The 25550-nt window shown below is 37.4% G+C and overlaps 1 protein-coding gene across 2 annotated transcripts in view; it reads right to left on the bottom strand.

Annotated features, from left to right (window-relative positions):
* ANO3 (anoctamin 3) overlaps positions 1-25550 on the bottom strand; it is a 314467-nt gene that overhangs the window by 23929 nt on the left and 264988 nt on the right. For both annotated transcript variants that reach the window (XM_040980289.1, XM_040980290.1), the window contains 6 exons: positions 21511-21593; positions 20689-20829; positions 19425-19589; positions 11109-11145; positions 3261-3372; positions 2541-2598 (listed from right to left, as the gene is read on the bottom strand). In XM_040980289.1, coding sequence (XP_040836223.1) covers positions 2541-2598; positions 3261-3372; positions 11109-11145; positions 19425-19589; positions 20689-20829; positions 21511-21593 — 596 coding nt within the window. The remainder of the gene's footprint in view (positions 1-2540; positions 2599-3260; positions 3373-11108; positions 11146-19424; positions 19590-20688; positions 20830-21510; positions 21594-25550) is intronic.

Below are 25550 nucleotides of genomic sequence, written 5' to 3'. Positions count from 1 at the left end.
TCACTCCACAAGTGAGCGCAATGGCTGGAGCTGAGCCAATCCGAAGCCAGGAGCCTCTTCCGGGTCTCCCACGCGGGTCAGGGTCCCAAGGCTTTGGGCTGTCCTCCACTGCTTTTCCAGGCCACAGGCAGGGAGCAGGATGGGAAGTGGGGCTGCTGGGATTAGAACCGGCGCCCATATGGGATCCTGGGCGTGCAAGGCAAGGACCTTAACCACTGAGACACTGCACCGGGCCCAGCATATCAGTATTAAAAAATATTTTGGCATGACACAAATCTCAAAATCCAATGAAAAGAGTGATACTTAAATTAGGAAGTTTTTTTTTTTTTTAAGATTTATTTATTTTTATTGGAAAGGCAGATATACAGAGAGGAGGAGAGACAGAGAGGAAGATCTTCCCTCCGATGGTTCACTCCCCAAATGGCCGCAATGGCTGGTGCTGAGCCAATCTGAACCCAGGAGCCAGAATCTCTTCTGGGTCTCCCACGTGGGTGCAGGATCCTGAGGCTTTGGGCCATCCTTGACTGCCTTCCCAGGCCACAACCAGGGAGCTGGATGGGAAGAGGGGCCTCTGGAATTAGAACCAGCACCCATATGGGATTCTAGTGTGTGCAAGGCAAGAACTTTAACCACTATGGTATTGCGCTGGGCGCCGGAAGTTTTTCTTCCTAAGATTTATTTATTTTTATTGGAAAGTCAGATACACAGATAGGAGAGACAGAGAGGAAGATCTTCTGTTCACTGCATTACTCCCCAAGTGGCCACAACAGCCGGAGCTGAACAGATCTGAAGCCAGAAGCCAAGAGCTTCCACATGGGTGCAGGGTCCCAAGGATTTGGGCTGCCCTTGGCTGCTTTTCTAGGCTGCAAGCAGGGAGCTAGATGGGAAGTGTGGCCATTAGGACATAAGCCAGCCTTCACTTGTGTTCACAGCACATGCAAGGGAATGACTTTAACCACTAGGCTACCACATTGGGCCTGATTAGTAAGTTCTATGCAGTCTCATAAAAATAGATTAAAGCAAAATTAGGCACACAGAATAACTGGGGAGATGTGTGGCCTTAATGATACAACTGTTCATTGGAACTCTTGCAACCCATTGTGGAGTATCCATGCTCTAGTCTCAGCTCTGCTTCAGATTTCAGCTTCCTGCTAATGCTCACCTGGGAAGGTAGCAGATGATGTTTCAAAGCTCTGTGTTTCACTCACTCACAGGGGAGATCTGGGCAGAAGTGCTGGCTCCTGACTTGCACTTGCCACACAAACATTTGGGGAATAAAGCAATAGTTTGGGAGCTCTGTTTTTCTCCATCTTCTGTTCTTTTTCTCACTCAGTCTCTCTCTCTGGATCTTTCTAAGTCTCTTATGCCATTCTGCTCTCAAATATATTTTAAAAATTAAAAATAATTTTAAGTGACACAGAAGAAAATTTGAAAAGGCTGCAATTTTGAAATATTAGGGTCTAATTTCATTAGTACCAAATTAACAGGAAACCAGATAAATAAAATGGATTAAAAAAGAAGCATATGTACATCGCAATGTAAAAATGTGCAAAAGCCATATAAAACATTCATTTAATTTTAGTCAAATAAATTAAAAAGAAATAAATTTTTTATCATTATGCTAATAAAAATTTAAGTATTTCTATTGGCAAAATCTGAGAGGAAACTAGATGTATATTGACTAGGGAATAGATTTCTAGATGATGACTATTCAATGTCAATAAAAAGCTACATTATGCTGGGCCCAGTGCGATGGCTCAGTGGCTAAATCCTCCCCTTGTGCATGCTGGGATCCCATATGGATGCCAGTTTGTATTCTGGCTGCTCCACCTCCCATCCTGCTGTCTGCTTGTGGCCTGGGAAAGCAGTAGAGAGGATGACCCAGAGCCTTGGGACCCTGCACCAGCATGGAAGACGCAGAAGAGACTCCGGCCTTCGGATTGGCTCAGCTCTGGCCATTGCAGCTACTTGGGAAGTGAACAAGCCTTTTTCTCTGTCTCTCCTCTCTGTAAACCTATTTCCTAATAAAATCTTTAATAAAACAAAGCTACATCATGCTTACATTGTAACCTGTCACTAAATCTTTTAAGAAAAGGTTTACACGTTATACCTTTGTATGTCAATCAATAATAAATAGGAGCGCCAGTCAGAGGTTAAGAATCAGGCAAGACGTGGTTTGGACTAAAATTTCCCTACCTAAAAGGAAATCTAAAATGCTTAAAAATGCGAAAACCCATGCTGCAGATGGTACTAACTTTTGAGATGAGCAGAATTACTTTTGTTCAATTTCTAGGGCTTCTGACGAGAAGAAATATATAAGATAGAATAAAAAGTGATGGGGTTTTAACTTTCAGCTTATCCTTTGGTTTGAAAATACATAATTGCTTTTTTTCCTGAAGCCAAGTGATCTGTTCTCTAAAATAATGTGTCTTTTTTTAGACTTCCCTGAGTTTCTGTTTCTCCGCCCAGGCCCTTTCTTCCCATAGTCAGTGGTCCATATCCATACCCAACCTCTCACAAATTCTCATAAAGTTACTTACTTCCTCCAGTCTCCACCGGTTAAAAAGTTTATTATATTTTCCTGGGTGGCCTACAAATCTGAGAAGAGACATTGTAGTTAATAGTTAAGTGGAGATGAATGAAGAGCATGTACTAGCACATCACAAAGAGTGCATGTGTGGGTAGACATAAATGTTCATTGGGGCAGTTTGTCCAGAGTTCACTTTTGCTATGCTTAGCCAACATCAAAGTATTTGACTTAAAAAGAAAAAAGAAAAGACATATCAACTCAATACCAGTGGGCTGAGAAAGTTCAAAACAACCAAATGACTTTTTTTTTTTCCATTTTCACATTTTACTGTCTTGCCAACCAAATTAATGAATATTACAGTAATTTGCTGAATAGTTTGGGTTCAAATGTTCCCAGCCCCTGTAACTTTCCATTACATTGTATGGAGTGTAAAGGAACAGAGCAATGGAAATTAGGATCTATTTTCCAGCAGAGGTCTCATGGTTGTGTATGCAACCCAGGCTACACGTCAAATACTTTCTTCATTAACAAAGTCCTTCAGGATTGCTGTATAGTTAAACTTAAATACAGTAAATGGGTTATCTTTGCCAGCAATAACTGATTTGCTGCCAGAATCCATGTGAAGACTGTCTTCCAAGGCAGAAGATAATAATGTCAGCTCTCTTAGTTAAAGGGCAATGAGACTGTTGACACTGTGTGCACAGAAATAATGCATATAAAGTTAACTTACCTCCCCAAAAAGAAAGCAATATAGAAGATAGAACTGTTTAAATTGACAAACTGGAAAAGGAACATCTTCAGAGCAAAGCTGTTTTCCCATTCAGATTCAGTTCGAGGATACTCTAAAAACAATATTAGTTATATTTACATAGATGACATGAGTGACCAAAGCTGGGCACAGAATCAGCCAGCAGCTTCATATGCAAGTTTTCATTTAAAAATTTCCTAGCTGTGTGACGCATTTAGGATTTCAGAGGTCTCGTGGTTGTGTATGCAAACTGTGAATGCCAATATCTGCTGGGAAGATCTGATGAAATGATCCAGTAAGACTATCTTTTTTGGACCCGGTGTGATAGCGTAGTGGTTAAAGTCCTCGCCTTGCATACATGGGGATCCCATGTGGTCGCCGGTTTTAATCCTGGGGGCCCTGCTTCCCATCCAGCACCCTGCTTTTGTCCTGGAAAAGCAGTTGAGGACGACCCAAGGCCTTGGGACCCAGCACATGTGTGGGAGACCTAGAAGAGCTCCTGGCTCCTGCCTTCAGATTGGATCAGCTCCAGCCATTGCAGCCGCTTGGGGAGTGAACCATTGGACAGAAGATCTTCCTCTCTTTCCTTCTCCTCTCTGTATATCTGCCTTTCCAATAAAAATAAATAAATCTTAAAAAAAAAGATGAACTTACTTGCATTTCTTGCAGATGAGATTACAAACCTTGTTATTAATATAGAGATTGTCCAGATTACATTACTATTGCCAATTGAGGTAGCTGAATATATAAATTATATCTTTCATTCACTCAAATAGGTTCATGCACAATTTGCAGAGGTTAATTTTCCAGAGTTCTTTGAAGAGTGAATACTTTGTGTGTAAAATGAAGTAAATAGTCAAAAGAAAAGCAGCATGTTTGCATGAGAAGAGCTGCACTGTCTCAGCCTTGCACCCGACTTGCAGGCAATCAGAGGAAGATCACTTCAGACTTGTTTAAGTTTTCTCGTTTGTGACATGAGGGATTTAAATAAGATAATGTGAAAGAATGCTGTAAACTCATGTCTCATCATTCCCCCATGCAAAGGAAAAAATACAGATAACGGGGAGACTGGTTGAATCCAGCAGCATTTACTGCAGTACACAAATAAACAATTATTTTACTATTTTAATTTTTTTTTTTTTTGGAAAAGCAGGTCCACAGAGAGGAGAGAGAGGGAAAGATCCTCTGTTGGCCCACTGCCCAAGCGGCCATAGTGACTGCAGCTGAACTGATATGAAGCCGTGAGCTTTTCCCAGGTCTCCCATGCGGATGAAGGGTCCCAAGGATTCAGGCCATCCTCCACTGCCCTGCCAGGCTGTCGGCAGGAAGCTGGATTGGAAGCAGAGCAGCAGGGACACAAACCGGTCCCTGCATGGTAGCTGGCACATGGAAGGTGATGATCCAGCCACTAGGCCATCCAGTCTGCTCCCAAAGCAGTTATTTTTAAGAAAAACTTCCTTTGACATAATTGAAGAATTCAAAAGCTATTTTTTTAAAATCTGATTTCAGTAAAATACAGGCCAATAGCGTCTGGGAACCCAGTCATTTGAAAGGAAGTGGGTATCAAAATGTATTAGATCCCAAAAGTGAGAAGGGTCTGCAGACCATCCAAAAGAGTGACTGTTGGTGTATCTTGGTAAAAGTTGATAACAACATAACCCCACATGTTTTGACACATGTATTCTCACTGTCATTTACCCCTTTTTAAAATTACAGCATCCTCTACATGGGGACTGAAGCAGTCCACTGAGTCTACTAGAACTCATAAGAGGATTGGCAAAGTCACAGGTTATAAAATGAACAAGCAAAAATGATTATCATTTGCATACATAAACAATGGCATGACTAAAAAAGAACTGGAAAGATCAGTTTCATTCACAATATTATAAAAGTTTAACTCCCTTAGAATAAATCTAAATAAGGAAGTAAAATATGTTTACCATAAAAAATTTCAAAGCATAGAACAAAACACACATGCAGAAGGAAAAACTTCTGTTAAAGAATTGGTAAAATTAATATTATCAAAACATTCATACTGCAAAAGCAATTTATGGATTTTACAATCCCAATCATAATACCATCTGAGATATAGGGAAAAATCTATTTTTAAATTATATGAAAACACAAGAGATCTGAATGGCTAAGGCAATCTTAAACAAAAAAATAAAGTTAGACTTATCACAATACCAAAATTTTAAAGAAATACTATAGGTCGTTATAATCGATATACAATTTTTGTCCCTGGTGATGGTACAAAAATAAACATGTAGACTAATGGAACAAAAGAGAAACCCCAGAAATTAATCCAAGCATCCATAACCAACTAATGCTTGACAAATTAAGTAAAATCATTCTCTGGAGAAAGGATAGTCTGTTCAACAAATGGTGTTAGCAAAATTGGATCTATATGTGCAGAATATGAAACAAGACATCTCCCAGATCAGTGATACAAAAACTAACTTACAATGAATCAAAGATATAAATCTACAGATCTACTAAAGAGAAACACTGAAGAATTTTGTCAGGTATTGGCACAGAGAAAGATTTCTTGAATAAGGCCAAGAAGCACAAACAATAAGAGTAAACATTTTAAAAAGGATTAAATAAGGAAGAAAATATCGCATAGCAAAGGAACCACTGCACAAAGTGAAGAGGAAACTGACAGAATGGGGAAATACTTGCAACTGCAAAGCTCATCCAAAGCTCAATAAGCTCAACAGCAACAGAAAAAATAATCCAGTTAAGAAACAAAAAGACTTGAATAGGCATTATTTCAGGATTGAAAGACAAATGTCCAACAGACATGAAGAATGTTTAGGATGGTTCCGGAGTGTGAGAGAGATCATGCCGAACCCAAGTGTAGAATGTTAGGGGTCTTTATCAGCCAATCTTGGCGACAGCCACTCCTGCTACACTCCAGACACCACTGCCCCACACTGGCAAAGTCAGGTTTTGTTTTTTCTTAAGATTTATTTATTTTTATTGGAAAGACGGATATACAGAGCAGAAGAGAGACAGGAAGATCTTCCGTCTGATGATTCACCCCTCAAGCAGCTGCAACAGCTGGAGCTGAGCCATCCGAAGGCAGGAGCCAGAAGCTCTTCTGGGTCTCCCACACAGGTACAGGGTTCAAAGACTTTGCGCCATCCTTGACTGCTTTCCCTGGCCACAAGCAGGGTGCTGGATGGGAAGCATGGATGCCGGAATTAGAACCGGCGCCCATATGGGATCCCGGGGTGTGCAAGGCGAGGACCTTAACCACTATGCTAATGCGCTGGGCCCTAAAGGTAGGGGTTTTTAAGCTCTCATCCCCAATCTGATTGAGTGCTATACTGTACAAAGTTCCCATGTGTTCAATCAGCGAAATACAAGAGGCAGGAAGGAAGCTGTCTAACTTAACACAATAGGAAGCAGGAGGAAACTGGCACAGAGCCTCCAGAGCCATTTTGTCAATTAACTTGAATGGTGCAACAGTTTCCATTCTGTCAATGAACCCAACAAGCAGGTGCTAATTATCACCCAGCTGCACCCAGTCACGGATCACTGACCGTCAGGGAAATACAACTAAAAATCAGTAAGGAGATTTCTCTGTCATCTGAAAATAGGTCTACAGAATTCATCCAATGGAAATAAAATCAGCATATAAAAGAGTTACTTGTATCTCATGTCTAAGTCATCCCCAACTCATGACAGATACGATATGAAATGAATCCACATATCCATTAGCCATCAACTAGATAAAAAAAATGTAGCATATATACACCAAGGAATATTAATACAAATAATTAATGAAATCTTGTCATTTAGGACAAAATGGATGCAAATGTAGACAATTATGGTTAATAAAACAAGCCAGTTTTCAAAAACAAACGTCCCCCAGCTACAGGCTACTACGTAGACTGCTTTCTTACTCGGCCAGTATTACATTGCAGAGGGAAAAGCAGCCAATAGCTTGCTGGCATTCTGGGCTTTGTTCCTGATCACGTTGTTTTAACTATCAGTGTGTCAGCATAGTTCCCTACTCTGTAACATTGCACCAACAAGGGTGTGGGGGTTGAAAGAACTGCTGCTATCCACTTGCCAGGTTCAATGGACTGAGGTGGAGACATTGAAAGCTTTTCATGTGGTTATAGCTGTAGCTTTGCACCTCCCCAAGCCAAACCACTGCACATGCCCAAGTGAACAAGAGCTGAGGATGGGCGTGGTCCAGGTATGGGAGAAAGTGCCATGGACCTCCTTAGTCCAGGTTGAAGACCCTTGCGCATGCGTGAGATCTGGGGCCAGAGGTTTAAAGGGCTAGTACACCAAGCTTTCTAGGCCAGGCCACAGCACTTGTTATTTGGAGAAACCCATTAGTAGTTTTTGGCAGTGGCAAACATCATGTCCTTTTACTTCCTGATGGCCTCAGAAGAGTCAGGTTCCCAAAGTTTAGGAATCAGAACATCTGAGATGTGTGTCTGGACTTGGTACACAGACTATATGATTATGCCACCTACATTGCTGGTTCCAGTGCAAAGAAATTAACAGCAGGTTGGTGGAACTCAGGCTGGTCTAGGCTGGAGACTTGGGATTTTAGCTCTTTTAGCATATGGCTACAGCTGGAGGAATTCTGGCTGTTCTGGGCTGGCGGTTTGGACAGAACTCACGCTAGTGTAGGCTGGAGGACTTGGGGTGTGGGGTTACAGAGGGTCTGGGTAATGACATAGGTAGGGGTGAGCAGCAACCTGAAGGTTCATGTCCAGGTGAGGAATGACTTTGAAGGACTATCTTGGACAAGGCAACTATACCTGCAGGGCTAGATCATGGAATCCACCAGTGAGAGTCAGAACAGGAATGGGTAATGTGAGGCTGAGCCACGACACTAACCAGCGTGCGAACGAACCAGGTCACAGAGTAGAATCTATGGTGAGTATGTGGGCTCACCCATGTGGAACAGCAATCTCTGTTGGCCCGAGCAAGATTTGTGGCTGGGAATAGGCCTGGTTAGGGAGCTAAGGGGTCACCCTAGCTGGGTTGGAATTCCCACTGGTGAGTGTGACAGATGGAATGGGGCAGCAGCCTGGGTTAAACATGGCCTACCTCATGGAGAAAAGTTTTCAACCCATGCATTCTCACTCCACATTCTACACTCTTAACAATTACTGGGCACTTCCTCCATAAAACATGACATTTTTGTAACAAGAACCAAATGACAAAGGAAATGGATACTAAGAATGAAAAGAATGTCATATATTCTATGAAGTATAAAATGTGATGAGATATAAAATATCCAGAAGAAGACAAGGGAGATAAAAATGACATTGTATTGCAAAAACCCTAAGGAAGTTCATAGTAAAGGAGAAAGTAAAGGAAATCATATTAAAGAATGTGGCAAGAAATAAGTAAATATAAAGAGCCTCAAAAAAGAAATAGGATGAGAGAAGGAAACTATCAAACAATTTATTAAAAAACAAAACAAACAAAACAAAAAACTTCTTGAAGGGAAGTTGCTGACTTTTCAGGAGGAAATTTGCCACTAGAGTTTTTCTTGTAGCAGAACTTGTTCAAAACCAGAACGCAGTTAGCTCACAACTACCAGCTGTTTTCATGCTTTTAACAGCACAGCCTTCAGACTAAGACCTCCTGCTTCTCAGGCCTCAAGGAACCAGTAGCTCAGCAACGATAGGGCTACTGAGACATGGCCAAGTATACTCAATGCTGGGTTCCTCTCAATCCTTGAGATGTTCTTTCTAGAGATCTCCACTGGTTTAGTGAAGACCACCAGCTCTGTGCTGTTATATGAAGCTCTCCCTGTCCCACCCTGCTCTTGCCTCATGCTTTTTTTTTTTTTCAAAAAAATATTTCCTAAGAAAACTCTCATTATCCCTGACTCCATTTCATGTCTATTTCCTGAAAGACACAACAGATACATAAACTGTGTTGCACTCAGAACCCAACATAATGAATTCTTAAATCTCTGCCCAAAGTCTATTATTTTGAAATCTCAACATGAGAAAAGCAATTTTTTCTAAAGATTGAAAACATCCAAGCAGGTCACAGCATGTGACCATGTGATTAGTTTTCCCTCCAAAAAATCCAAGTAAATTTGTTACTTCTTTGAAGTTATATTTCATGACACAATGGGGTGGCTTTAGTGACTGATACTAAATTATAACATATACAAAGAATTGTAAGGAAAGATATGATATGCTCTACATAGGTAAAATATATATATATATATATATAAAGCCAAAACATGATGACTGGTCTGCAGCGCCGGCATCCCATCTGGAATCCTGTGGAATCGTGGCTGCCCCACTTCCAATCTAGCTTCCTACCAATGTTCCTGGGAAAGCATCAGAAAACGGCACAAGTGTCACTACAACTATCTGAGAGATCCAGAAGAAGCTTCTGGCTCCTAATTTTGGCTGGCCTTCCTTAGCCTAGCCATCACAATTACCTGGGACGTGAATCAATGAATAGACTACAAATGGATAGATAGAATTTCTTTGTAACTCTGACTTTGATATAAATAAACATATAAACATGAATAAATAAATCCATACTCACAAAAAATTGAGTTGCTTTATTTGATCAGTTTTTGCTTTATGCATTTGTTGTAAAGCTATACTCAACCCCATAAAATGTATGCTATTTATGAACATTTTAAAATAATTAGACAATAAATTGCTTTTTAAATCAAAGAGAAAAGAAGTGTCAGCTTGGAATTCAGTTATGAAGGAAAACTAAAATAAAATTTGAGGTTAGAAAAAAGATGTTTTCAAAGATGCAAAATTCCAAGAAATTAATACGGGGGCAGCAAAATAAGAAATTAAGACAAAATAGAAGAAAGAGAACTAGGTAAATAGAATCCAACTGAGGGAAAAAGGTGAGAGGAATACAAGGTATTCCTAAAAGCAAGTGGAAATGCAGGTGGCCATCATACAGAAAACAACCCACACAGATTAGAATAGAGAGACAGCTCAGGAGGTTAACTTCAGGAAACCAATCACAGTCCAGAATATGTTATATGCTTAAGTGGACTTTTTTTAAAATCTTGAAAAAAGGTTTAGGACAAATAAGAAAAGTTTTAGAAACTCAGCATTAATGTCATTTAATCAACAGAGTGGTACTAAGCCATGATCAGGGTACATGACATAATTTAGATATCAAACTAGCTATATGGCCATAATTATGTGAATATAATTATTAATTTAGTTGTACTGCTGATACTTTGGAAAAAGAATATATGACAGCTGTGTATATAGTGAGGAATGAAGAAGCATGCACAACCAAGTACTTCAGGGAGTTTTAAGAGATACGTTCTCTAGCTGGTACTTTTAAAATGGAAAAGAAATAGTTTCTCAAAGATAAACTTCAGTGATGGAGGAAAACAACATTAGAAACAGACTGAAAAAGAGCATAAGACACTTACGAAATATTTTTAAAAAATTGCTGTTTCCAGTGTTTAGGAAACAGACCTGTCTGTGTAAAGTGGCAAAGGACTGATTTTCATCAGAAATCTCTCAATACACTTTTTTAAGTTATTTATACGTCTTATTATACTTTGATTAAAATAGCATAAGAAAAAACTAGAACCGAAAATTGGGGAAGTAATTGATTTCAACTATGGCATATTACATTTGCTAATTTCTACTAATTATGTTTTGAAACTGCATGAATTACAACTCTATTGTCCAATATAGGCTAACTTCTATATGATATTTCTCATTTTTATAGTATATATAATTAAATCACCAAAGATATTAGAATGTTAATATATGTCCAGGATTTCTAGGATGATATACTCATAGTTTTCTTACTAGATATAAAAAAGAAAAATACACTTACCTAAATTTGTCAGGAGGTAAGCAATTTTTTCATATGCCTATATTAAAAGAAAACACATAATAAATGCTATGTGCTGGTACTTACACATTCAAAGAAACAGCTAAGGTGTAACTTGTAAGATGGTCATACTTAGTATTATATAGACACATTCACTGAATGTCTGAATTTACATTACTGAATTTTCCAAATTATGAAGACAATGAACATAATTGCACTTTTAAAAGAAACAAAACAGTTTTTCTGATTAAGAGAATTGTAAGTCCAAACTGTTGACCTTGTAAATAACAATCACAAAATAATTTTCTTACAATATTTTCATTTTCATTTACCACATACTACTCTGAACACCACATATAAGATTCAATTAAAGGACACACATCTTACAATATTCCAAGTAAATATATGTTTTTCTACAGAAAGAAGAGTGGCATATTTCTAAATAAATGTATGTGCATGTAGATATATAATAGCAATATTCAAAAGCAAGTTTCAACAAATAATTTTAGCAATATGATCTCCTGGAACTCAAAATTCAAAGATGTGTATCCACACACTTTGAAGATTGTTCTCCTTCCCTGACAATTCTTTTCACAGAAGGTTGCTGAGAGTTTTCTCAGGGTTACTGAAAATCACATCATACAAGAGTCCAATAGTATAATCAGCTAATGTAACCATGACAGTGAATTACAAAATTAATTAACTTAAATTCAAAACTACAAAGTGCAGGAAGACTCTGTGCTTTAAATATAACAAAATACATGGTGTGTAAAAAGAATCACTTCGGCAAGATTTACATGTCTCTGTGAGGTGTGCCCTGGAAATGTATGTGGGGGAGGGAAGGTGCTAGGGCTTCAGAGACAACTGAGTCTTATGGTCTTTACCAATAACATACACATACAACCCACACATAGGATACCATGCTGAAAAACTTAAACTCTTAAAAACATCACATTAACATTTAAATAGGCTCAGACTCCTTGATTTGTACACATAAATGAGATTAAAACTTTTTTTTACTATATATGGTAGCATTTGAGGAACTAGATGACATTCACCAAATAAGCATGTCTCTGTTTTTGTAATTTAATGACTCTTAAATCTTAATGTGTGGAAATAAATACAAAACAAAAATGTGTTGGTCTCAAAGTTATAAATTCTATCAGTGGCACAAAAAGGCTGATTTGAAGAGAGCAGTAGTTGTTAGCACCCTGTTCTATACAACGTTGAAGCAAGCCTTTCTGGGAGGTCCACCTTGTAGCATGAAGTAAGGAATGGGGTCCTACAGAAAACTGGGCTAAATAAGCTCTCTCCGAATAAAGACACAGTGATGTAGATGCCCTGAGACTGACATGGATTTAATGAATTTCACCAAGGGGATGGAGGAGAAAGGGTAGGGGTGGCAACAAAGCAGTAGCAAAGTAGCAAAATAAGGCAGAAGATTAGTAGGAGGCGGGTCACAGACATCTCAAAAATAAATACTTGGGTGTGTGTGTGGGTGGGTGCAGGAGGGGCAGCACGTGAAGTCAAAATAAAGATTTTAGAAAGTACTGTGGACTAAGAAATCATCTTCTCTCCAATGCATTTATTGGGCGTTACGTAAAAATCAATTTGTGGGAGAAGGAACAGCAAGACAGGAAAAGGCATGGGTGTGTGACAGTTGTTTAGTAGTCTTCTGAGCCAGAGTTCCACAGGCTAAACTTGATCACAAAAACAAATTCAAAACAGGCTTCTGCAAAGTCAAGAGGAGACTGCTCTTTCCCAGTAATTTACTGTTCTGAATTGCTAGAAGCCATGGACATGAATGAACTAAACAAATAAATATATATTTTTTTAACGTAAGCCCTCTTATTAAATGAGTCACTTGGCATTACCATCTTTCCTTTTTAAGATCTGCGGCCCAACTATTTGATCTGCCCTATTGCATAACAACAGATTTGCATTATAATTGTTATCCAGTGGTAACCTGGTATTAAGGAAAGTAATCGGGTCCATGAAAAAGAGCATAGGTGTGTATGTTCTGGACTGTACAAGTTAAATGGTTGAAAAATGGGAAAGAATCCAGAATCAGCAGAGAACTTACATTAGTCACATTAGGGATTTAGTGTAGATAGATTATGTATGTGTGTGTGAGAGAGAAAGTGCATGTATGTTTTTTCCTTCTTATACATTCCCTGCACAACACATGACATTTTAGATAACAGAAGGAAATTTAATGGAGTTCATTCATCCACTAAATGGTTCAATTGACCTAATCTTACACATTTGAATAATAAATGACAATTCTAGTTTTCTGAATGACAATTCAGAAAATTTATAAAAGCCATGTGAGGTTAGGCAGTTGTGATATGACAAAGTCTAAGTATGACTGAAAACAACATTTTTCAAAGAATTTCATATTTCTGCTTTATTGTTTATTTTATTTATTATTCATCAATTTTATTTATGTAGCTTATTTGTTATTTTATTTATTATTTGTTGTATTATATTTTTGGTAATATTTCCTGATGTGATAGTAACTATGCTACACAAGGCATCCTTAACAGCATGTATGCTAAGGTGGCCACAAAATTCTTAAAAAGGCCAAATTCAGAAAAAGTAATTTCCAATTTCAAATTCCATCCTTCCTTATTCTTAGTCACACCTAGGGATGGAATTTTAAAAATAATGAATTGATGTTTTAATTACTATTATGGGATTTAGAAGATTTATTTTTATTTCAGTTGTGCATAAATGATAATTTATATTGAGAGCAAATTGCACATCATAATACAGATTTATTTTTAAATATTTTGATTTAAATTTAGCTTGGTTAACTTCACAAGGAAGATTCTGAGTGGCAGTCCAATCTGTCAGTTTTCCAGTTGATTTAATTCAAAATCATGATAAAAGACTTTTAAAATTGCTTTCATGTTCTGTAACATGGTCTTGTCATCAGATTTTTAATATATATTTGCCCACAATTTTCTTCCAGTTGACTATTTACTTGGAATGCCAAGATTTGCCAATTTAGACATCTTGAAAGAGTATGTAACTTTGGTTAAAGTAATACTGCAAATCTAAAAGACATAATTGGGATAAATAAAAAATATTACAAGCACATGTAGTATGAAAGATGCTAGCTGGGATATTTGGATTATAATACATATTTCAGATATATGAAAAGGATATATTGTAGAATACTTTGAAGGACTAAGCAGAAACTTGTAGATAGAAAATTGAGAAATGACAGCTCTGCTTGGAAGGAACATGCACTCACATAGCCTGGGAAAAGGCAGGCATTGTAAGCACTACAAGATTTCAGAAAAGAGATTGCTTTGTTCTACTAGTAGAAACTGACGGAGAACAAAGAAATGTCCAATCAGCTTATAAGCAAGACAAAAAAAAAAAAAAGAAGATATTATGCAAGTCAACATAAGAGACTGAGAATTTTCAAGATGAAGAGATAGTCTCCTGGTGTGACAAGGGAAAAGGGGCATTGCAGACTGAGGGAAGCCTGTGAACTAAGGCCAGAGTGTGAAAGTCAAGTGTCAGAGGGCCAAGTGAAAGTGGCTCTGTGGGTTGGTATGCAGGGTGGGGAAAGGGGTGAGCTAGAGTCAACTTTACACAGCAAGAGCAAAGAAAGCCAGGTTTACATTACCAGAAGGATCCTTGGGCCAGGTTAATGGATTTAGAATTTTGTTCGAGGCAATGCAAACTAAGAAATAGTCTCATACAGAAAGTAAAGTGATTAAACTTGCAATTTAGAAATATCCTTTCAGCAATTGTATGTAAGGGAGAGAGGAAAATGTTAGAATAGGGACAGGGAGATAATCAGTTCACAGTTTTTAATGGTCAAAGCTTAAAATGATCAGAAGCTGAACTCTAAGTGAGGATGATAACCAGGAAATGTTTCAGAGAGATCATAGGAGCAAATTCATAACAGTAAATAGATAATAAAATAAAGGAGATAGGGAATCAAGATGGCAGAATAGAATAAGGACACATTTAAACAGACAGAGAAATATTAGACAGTGTGAAGCAAAGGGGGCGCATTCCAGGAAATAGCAGAGGAATAACAACAGCAGAGGGGTATCTGGAGACTGACAGACGCAGGAAAGCAGCAGAAACAATGCTGTGCTATTGCAGTGACTGATAGTCAAGCGGAATTCAGCAAATGGCGATCTGAACTCCACTGGCAGCCAGAACTCCACCAGCAACAAGGTGGGAAGGGATGTTTACCTGGAGCTGCAGAGGTGAAACCAGACAAAGAACTGCCTGCCCTGCTGGTCTGTTTCATTTGACCAGGAGCAGAGACAAAGCAGCAGGTGCCAAACGGGCTGTACAGGAACAGGGTAGATTTCATAGTTGAGTCTGCCTCCCTAGAGCCAAATTAGGTGCCATTTTGTTTAAGGAAGCAAGGTTATGAGGCAGGACTATGCATCCATGGAGCTGGGAGTGAACTCATTTCTGACTCAGTGAACTGCAACGACAGGTTCCACCCACGACAGGTCCAGGTAGCCCTCAGACCTGAAGGCCAACAGATAAAGAACTCAAGTAGTGACACATCAGGCACTCGGCGAGCACTCACTGAGCTCAATGCATTCCACTGGTCCACATAATACCAATTATGGCATTGTACAAGTCAAAATAGGTCTGTGTGGCCCTCAGACCTAAAGGTCAACAGGTTCCTGCAAGATCAGTACCACCAACAACCTAGCTGTATAGGACACATGATGTCTCTTTAACCCCGGACCTTCTCCAACCAGAAGTGGGAGAAAGGTTGTACACACAATGGTGCAGCCAGGACCTGGGGCTACAGAGACCATGATGGAAATCTAACATAAGAACCCAGACCTGGGGCCCGGCGCGGTGGCGCAAGTGGTTAAAGGTCCTCGCCTTGCACGCCCGGGATCCCATATGGGCGCCGGTTCTAATCCCGGCAGCCCCGCTTCCCTTCCAGCTCCCTGCCTGTGGCCTGGGAAAGCAGTCGAGGACAGCCCAAGGCTTTGGGAACCTGCACCCACGTGGGAGACCCAGAAGAGGCTCCTGGCTTCGGATCGGCATGGTATCGGCCCGTTGCGCTCACTTGGGGAGTGAATCATCGGATGGAAGATCTTCCTCTCTGTCTCTCCTCTCTGTATATCCGCCTTTCCAATGAAAAAATAATAAAAATAAATCTTAAAAAAAAAAAAAAAAAAAAAAAAAAGAACCCAGACCTGAAACAAGCTAGAGGGAGTGGTACAACTGACTTCAAACAAAGAACGGTGTGCCAATTGCAATAAGTAAAATAGCATTGTAGACCTATGGGTAACATAGCTTAGAAACCTGCCCCAAGGAGAATACTCTGATAATGAGAAGTACAATGGACAAGGGCAAAAGAAGAAACAAATGCACAATGAATATTACTGAAGACTCTCCTGTAAAGGGGCAAAACCCTTTAACAACCTCAGAGTTAACTGAGGAAGACATCCAAAAATGGGGGATACAGAATTCAAAACACTTGTTAAAAAGCTTCTTATAAACAACGAAAAGCATGTAAAGCAGGCATTCAAGAAATTCAAGAAATATGTCACAAGGAAAATTAATCAAATGAAAGTTGCTCTATCAGAAATGAAGAATACAGTGGAGCAAATTAAAAATATAGTGGAGAGTCTCCAAAATACACTGAAGGAAGCAGAAGAAATAATCTCAGAAGATATTTCCTGTCACCAGGAGGAAGCAAACAAAATTCTGGAAGCAGAGCTGGAAGCAGGCCAAAAAAAGTATTCAAGAATTGAAAGACTATTAAGAGGCCTAACATAAGAGTTATGGGAGTCCCGGAAGATGCAGAAAGAGAAGTTGAGATTAAAGGAGTATTCAATGAAATAAGGGAAAATTTCCCTAATCTAGAGAAAGAATTGGGAAACAACATCCAGGAGGGGCACAGAACTCCCAACAGGGTTTACCAAAAGCGATCTTCACCACAACAAATGATAATTAAGTCCTTTTCAATCAAACATAAGGAAAAGATCCTTAAGTGTGCACATGAAAAAAATCAACTGACATATAAAGGAACACCAATTAAACTCACAGGGGATCTCTCACAGGAAACTCTACAGGCCAGAACAGAATGGAGTGACATATTCCAGATTCTAAATGCAAAAGATTGTCGACCCAGGGTAACATACCCAACAGAACTTTCCTTTGTCTTTGAAAATGAAATAAAATTCTTCCACAGTCAAGAAAATTTAAAAGAGTATGCCTCTTCTAAACCTGCCTTACAAATGATACTTCAAGATATTCTCTTGACAGAGAAAATAGGTCCCACGAAAACCAAAGGCAAATGCAAACAACATCCCATAAAATAACAGCAGTAGACTAAATGAATGAATGACTCATTGTTAAAATGACAGAACCAAATTACCACCTATGTTGTATTAACTCTGAATTTAAATGGCTTAAACTCATCAATCAAATATCATATTAGTATACTGGATTAGAAAGCAAATCTCATCTAGTTATTGCTTACAGGAGACATATCTCACCAACAAAGATCAGCAGAAACTCTCTCATGGATTTTGATTTTTTTTTTTAGCTTCATCTCTTCAAAACCCTTCTCATTAAATTCTTCACTGACTCATAGATCATACAGTAGCATCATTTTCTTCAAGAAGGTTCTTGATTTTCTTTTTCATTTCTTCAGCGACACATTAGTCATTCAGTAGTATGTTATTTTACTTTATGCCATTGTAAATTTGTATTTTTCTTTCTGTTGTTGATTTTATTTTGTGGCTTTTCATTTAAGGGGATGTATAGTAACTGTGAAATGGAGACTATCATATCCAGATGTGAAGATACAATGCAGTATGCATCTCTATTTCCAGACAAAAGATGGACTCCCAGTGAAACTATTTACTATATTTTGATAATAGGATGCTAGGGTCTCTGCCATTGTGCATGCCCAAAATGATGGACATATGATTGTGTATGAAGAACTACACTATAGTAATGGTATAGGGAAACTCAGTGAGGAGGGAGGGAATTGGGGAGGAGAGAGGAGAAAGCCCACGATCTATGGAACTGTATCATAAAATGATAACATTAAAAAGAAGTAAAAAAAAAAAATAAAGGAGATAAAAGAAATGCATAAACAGCAGCTTAAATTTTCGGCTGTACACACTATCCATTACATTTAAAAAAATTTAAAGCCTCATTGTTTCAAAACATTCGTAGTCTTCATTTAATTATTTTTTGTATATGTATTAAAGCTGGAAAGCACATTATTAGAATACAATAATTTTCAATGGAGCTATGTCTTTCTTTCACAGGAAATGATGACATAGTAATTTAAAAATCAAATAATTTGTTATCAAAATGTTGTATATGTAGCTTTTATTTCAAAATACCACAACAAGACGTTGAAGGAAGCTCAAATTGCAAGCATATTGCTAAAGGAAAACATTAACAAAGTAGACTGAAGCTGCTACCTTCTATTTCCCATTTGTTCCATATTTTATGGTATGTTTGGTATAAGTTTTAAAAGATTATGTATATTTACATACTTTTTCCTGACTCTGAATCAATGTCTATGTATAGAAATTACTATTTGAAGGTCCACAAAAATATTATATTACATGAAAAGTATATGCCATATATTATTCCGCTGATGGTAGATGAACACTGTAACATTTGATTGTTGTGTCCTGCTGTTTCAAAATTCTGGTTTGTGGCTCCATTTGTATATGCTATAGAAAACAGAATCAGGTAAAAGTCCACAGCCTTTCTCTGTAGCTGTATTTTAACTCCTCAAATAATGTTAAAATTTAATAGTGCTTAATAAAATTTGAATTTTTGTTCTCTTACTTTTGGAATACGTAGGGAAATCTCTTTTCTAGTTTTTGCAAGTTTAAATAATAATGTACATATAATCATGCTTCATAAAGTTAAGACAATAGATTCGATGAATTTTTAGTGTGAAATGCCAGGAACTAAAATCAAAATGTTTTCTTTGCTAATTTAAACAGAAATGTATTGTAGAGAATCTACAAAATTATGTGCATCTGCCAAAAATTAGATAATATTTGAAGAAAACAAAACTATTATCCTATTTTTCAGACATAACTACTGCTACTACATTAGTATGCAGTTAGAATTACTTATGTGGCGATAAATGCTAAGTAGCATGAGTTTTGGCAGTAATTTTTTCAAGCATATTTTGAAAAACCGCCTTTTGATTTGCTCAGGAAATGTTATAAGTTTGTCCAAATATTGCGTTATTTTGTATGACAAAAGTTTTTTATTTTATACACAAAAATTTTAATATAGTGCCTATTGAAATGTAATATTATAAAGACTTACAAGATTAAGCAGCATAATGATTATAAAGTTGATACAGACAGCAGCAGCAGATGTTGCAAACTGCCAGTGTTGCTTGATAAAATTCCACTTGAATGATGCAAACTGCTCCATGACAACAAGGCGATACACTACTACTGCAAACACCGCAGTGATCACCAAGGAAATCTGCAGTATGGGAGAGCAGAAAAGATGCGAAACACAAATCACATACACTGCATTAAGTGTTAGTAAAGAAATTTACCTTTTTTAGTAGATTAACACATTTAATTTTCTGCCTTAAGAAAATGGTAGTATAGGCAGAACATGACGGCCTAGTGGCTAATCCTTGCCTTGCAAGGATCCCATATGAGCACTGGTTCATGTCAAAGTTGCTGAACTTACCATGCAGCTCCCTGCTTGCAGCCTAGGAAATCAGTCAAGGATGGCTTAAGGCCTTGGGATCTGCACCTATGTGAGAGACCCAGAAGAGGCTCCTCGGTTCTGCCTTCGGATCACTTCAGCTCTGGCAGTTGGGGCCACTTGGACAGTGAACCAGTGAATGGAAGATCTTTCCCTGTGTCTATACTCATCTCTATATATCTGTATTTCCAATATAAATAAATAACAAGTTTTAAAAGTAATATTAAAGTAAAAAATTTGAGATTTAAATTGTAACAGTAACTATTAGTATATATTTTAATTACCTAGATCTATTCATACACATGTATGCATATGTTAAAGACTTCACATGGCTCACTATACATACACAGAATTTTATTCGTAATTTAATATAAATAACCACAAATAGAAACCCATAAATATTTGAGTTGTTTTAGCATTATAAAATTATCACACTGAAATAAAAACTCTGTTCAAATTTCAATTTCCAGATGGAAATCGGTTTTATTCCCACTAGACTCATTTTTTTTATCCATTGCTGAAAATCCCCAACTAGCTTGGCTCAGCTGATTTCTGTACCACTAAGTCCTTGAATCACTGATAAATCATTTGGTGATACACTTGGTGTTAACGTAGAAAATCTAATTTGTCAGGGAAATTTTCAATTTTATATTGGGTGATCACTGTTTCTCCCAATGACTGATTATCTAAATAGGAGCACAACTTTGCTTTATGAGATCTTAACATTTCTCTAATTTGTTTAACTGTATGTATTTCCATGTATTGTAATGGGTTTTTTATATTCTCAGGGTCACATTATCTATGAGTTGGAAATCCTTCCAAACGTGAATTCCCACAGCTCTCTGAGACTGATGAGATACATTACCATGAAGAATATTCCTGAAACGGAAACAAGAAGACGAGTGATTTTATCTGAGGAGGGCTGATGTGGCTCGGGTTTTCCTGTGATGGGATTAATGACCTCCATTTTGTAATACTTGGCTTCAAACTGGGGACGGAGTGTTTCCTATGAGAGAAATGGAAGTTGTCTAGATATCAAAGTGCAAAGTTAGAAGATATCTTAAAGAGCAGATATGAAACTCTTACATTTGACCTACATTTACATTGTCTCATGAAGAAGCAACTTTTAAAACATAAGGTGAAATTATTTTCCCAATAAATACTACAGTATGTTGTATACAGTATACCTGAATGCTAATGTAGTCAAAACACAAGATAGCAGGGGTTTGAAAACTACACGCTCATTAATCTCTATTATCCTTGTTAAATGGGGGGGGCATAATTACAAAAAAAATGATCAAAGGAAAGGGCAAGGTGGTATCTCAGCTCTCTAACTCTCTAACTTGCCTCCCATGTGGTTGTCAATTCTAGTACTGGCTGCTCCGCTTCTGATGCAGCTCCCTGTGGCCTGGGAGAGCAATGAGGATGGTACTAACGCTTTTGACTCCACATTCACTTGGGAGATCTAAATGAAGCTCCTGGCTTTGGAATACAGCAGATTCAAGATCTTTTTCTCAGTAATCCCTGACTGTATATATACCTTTCAAATAAAAATTTTAAAAATAATCTAAAATTTTAAAAAATCCATTGATATATAACTGTTTCTAAGCCTGGGTGTTAAAAGTTAATTATTTTCTGCTTGTCCGATATCCAGTTTTTCTTATTTCCATGTTTTATAACTTCTTACCTCTTCTTCTTCCCATTCCATGAGATCCCAAGTATATGTAAGTATACTTCTTCTCCTTTTCCAAAATTCCAGGAAGACTGTGGCTGGAAGACACAGTAATAATAGTTCTTTATTCAAATCACTTCATAGTGTATTTCTTCTTCTTCTGACTGATGCAATTTTGCCATGTTTTGAAACAAAGTTAAATTATCACTAAAATAATCATAGTGGAATTTTCTGTTTTTCTCTTCTCCATATCTCTATGCACTGCTGTGAGCATGTACTCCTAGAGAATAATGATTTGTTCATTAAAATTAACAGTGATATATAGGCATACTCAATAAACCATGTCATGAGAAAAAAGCAGGATTAATAATCTAGGCAGCATTGTCCCTTTTTACCTATACATGACTATTTGAAGTTATATAAAAGGATCACATTAAACATTCTCCAGGAATAACAGCTAAGATCAGAGCTACTGGTTCAAATGCTACTGAGAGATATGGATCAGAAGAGAGAGGGGGGAAAAGCAAGTCCATCACAAGGAAAGGAAGACACGGGAGACTGAGCGCACTGAAGGTGGACAAAACCTATACTGAAAGGGAGTCAGTGAAGAAAAGTAATGCCTAGACCATCTACTTAATTTTCTGCATAAATGACAAAGCTCAAAGGAAAATGGACCACAGGGTTTGTTTTCTGATTTCTTTGTACCTGAAAATCAGCATAAGTATTGCTAGGAAAGAGCTTTTTGTTTGTTGTTATATTATCTGAATTTTTTTCACATATAAAAATTTATAAAACTTTCACTTATTTTAATTGTCACTCATCACATTGACAAAGATGTAAGTCAGGTATTATTATCACTTAGATATTGAAGACACAGGTGATATCCAAGATTAAATGATCAACAAATAATACTGAGGATAGAAATTCTTAAAAGTAGTTCTCCATCCATAAGGTATAATCCATCAAGTTCTCAGGAAGTAAGTTTCTTTCTTATTCTCTCTCTTTCTATCTTTCATTCTTCTCCCTCCCTTCCTCCCTTTCTCTTCCCTCCTTTCCTTCTTTTCTTTGAAAGAATGTTCTTCAAAATTATAAAGACTATACATGACAAACCAATAGCCAATATCACTAAATTATGGAAAATTTGCAAGCATTTCCTAGGTTACTGAGCGGGGTGCTCCCATTATCTCCAAATGAAACTGCTAAATATATCTTGACAAGCAAATGCTAGACTCATTATCTGTGTCTTTAATGCCAGGATGCACTTAAATAGCAGAATGGTGGACTTGCAACTATTTTTGAAGTATTATACTGTTGTTATGATATGGGGAAAATATTGGATGGGAGGTGGAAGGGGTGGAATAGGGTGGAAGGAGAAAACCCCTGAGCAAAAAGAGCTGTATCAAAAAAAACTTTTTTTTTTAAATCACATTTTTAAAAGCACAAATACCTGCTATTATCCTCCTAACTCAATCTACTGTGGAAGTATCAGCAAGAACAATTACGGAGAAGAAAGAAATATAGGATATCAAAACTGGAAAGGAATGTTTACTTTAAACTTCACTACTGAGCTAAGATTTTTATTTAAATCTCAATCTGAACTTGACATGTATCCATACATTCATCTTTTTCAAAGCTTAATTAGCATAAACTCTTAAGTGAAATCATTGTTTCTAATTTTACTTTCTTTTATTCATTAGAAAGAAGGCACATAGATTAGTTTATCAAAAATAAACCTGAAGGAAATAATTGATCATTTGTTCCTTTCTACTAAATTTGCAAGTAAAAATCAAGTTAGTATCAAAATAGTTAATCAAAAATTAAAACAACAGCTGCTTCTTGGGGTTGGGATGACTAGAAATCAATGAAAATATTCTCCATTTCAATTTGTAGAATGTTTATATACAATTAAGTATAATTTTCATAAGTATACACAATGCATTGAAGATCTGTGGATGTCTCTGTATATCAATTATAACTGAAAATAAATTTACAGATGAATACTTTTTAAAATGCCAGATTATTACTGATATTACTTGATTTGATCCTTATGACTACACAGTAGGGTTTTCTTAAGATTTATTTTATTAAAAGTCAGAGTTACAGAGGCATAAAAAGAGATAGAGATATCTTTCACCCACAGGTTCAATCCCCAAGTAGCTGAAGTAGCATGAGCTGGGCTGGTACAAAGCTGAGAGCCAGGAGTGTCTTTGAGGTTTCCTATGTTGGATCAGGACCCAAATGTTGGACCTTGGTCCATCCTTTGCTGCTTTTCCAAGCCATTTGCAAGAGGCTGGATTAGAAATGGTGCAGTTGAGCTCAAACTGGTGCCCACATGGGATGCCATCACCATTGGCAAAATATTAAAGTGAGTTCCACTGCTTCAGCTCAACTACACAGTAGTTTTATACAGCAAAGGAAGACTCTAAGCTTCTATTGAAGCACTGAAAAAGAAGTGATAAGGTGAGAAGAAAGTATTACCAACACTGTTGGACTGGAGCTAAGGCGTTGTCAGTGCAATGAAAAAGCCTGCATCCACTCTCTGGAGAAGCTATGTTAACCAGCCTTGGGAAAGGAATGGATGTAAGACCTAGGTAAAATCATGAATCACAAATACCCAACTTACATGACTCGAAGGTCCTCCCAGATAAATTTGCATGACCAAGTATAAATGTAGGGGGGAAATATGGTATCTAAATATAACCAAATGTCAGTAACACATAATGACACCAAGTTCGCTGCTTTAGGTCATCAGCAAGATTTGACCCATTGGAAAACATGATGCCATCACTATTTTTTTTTTCCTTCTAGGAGAGTCAAAGTAATTTAACCTCTTCTGCAAGAGAAAAAAGCTGAGCTAGCATCAACTTTAGGATTAAGCATGAGGTGTGTGTATTTCAAAATGATACAAGGATCTGTAAAAAGCTCCATGATCAGTGACTGAGAAACATACCTTGTAAATCATAATTGGGGCAAACAAATTAGTCATTATTTCATACTTAGTAGTGGACACTATGCACATATCATGTATAGCTCAGGCAAACTAAAAAAAAAAGCAACAGAAGGTGAGGTGAGTGCAGGAACATTAATCACAGAGGTCAAACTTGTTTTTGCAGTGCATGAAGTTTTAGGGAGTGTGGAAGAACTGGATAATTAGATTGGGGAGACTGAAATAGTTAAGCATTTCAGAGTTTTATTCTAAAAACTCCCAATGACTAGGTTACATTGAAAACTGACTAAATCGAGATTTCTGGGGACAACATTTCAGATTAGTACTTTTTACAGCTGCAACAGACTTCCGATGTGCACCAAATGTTGCATACAATCATCTACAAGAGAAGCAGTGCGTTGATGAAGGAGGTGGCATGGAAACCAAAGCTTTGCTTAATGTTAGAGAAAAGGTCAACAATAAAAGTATAATAGAAAGCTGTCAGAAATGAGCTATAATTTTGTTTTGCTTTCAACTATTTCTGAAACATTCTAACGATCACTTTTGATACACTACTTGTAATATCCATAACATTCATTCAACTGTTGACAAAAAAATTGAATGGCAACTATTGCATCAGGTATACAAAAAAATGTACCATAAGTGATCCAAAGTACACATTAGGAATTTGGAATTTTGATGGGATTATTAAGCCATTGAGTCAGCATGCATGGTGGAAGAATGGAACAACCTAGTTTTGAAATAGTTCATTGTTTACCATACATTTTGTCCCTGTTTGTAATGAGAAGACATGGAGATGGAGAAGCCAGTAGGTAGGTTCAAAAATCTGGGCAAAGCTGTGACCTTTGTGAAGAATGAAATGTACTGGAGATAAGTGGATATGGAAGTTAGATAATAATAGAAATCAAACAGAATGAGGATTCAAAGAGACACATTTGAAGATAAGTGGCAAAAGGACAATGACAAGAATGAATATGGCAGCAGAGACAATGAGAGGGTAGGATTTATAAGGAATGCATTAAACTTGAGGCCTGGCTTGGTGGCATTTCATGGTAATCATTTGCCTGTGATGTTGGCATCCCAATGGGCACTGTTTCTTGTTCCAGAT

The sequence above is a fragment of the Ochotona curzoniae genome, unplaced genomic scaffold (genome assembly GCF_017591425.1).
Source record: "Ochotona curzoniae isolate NIBS_2020 unplaced genomic scaffold, NIBS_Ocur_1.0 contig_3432, whole genome shotgun sequence".
Taxonomy (NCBI): domain Eukaryota; kingdom Metazoa; phylum Chordata; class Mammalia; order Lagomorpha; family Ochotonidae; genus Ochotona; species Ochotona curzoniae.
This window is presented reverse-complemented; position numbering and strand designations above follow the sequence as displayed.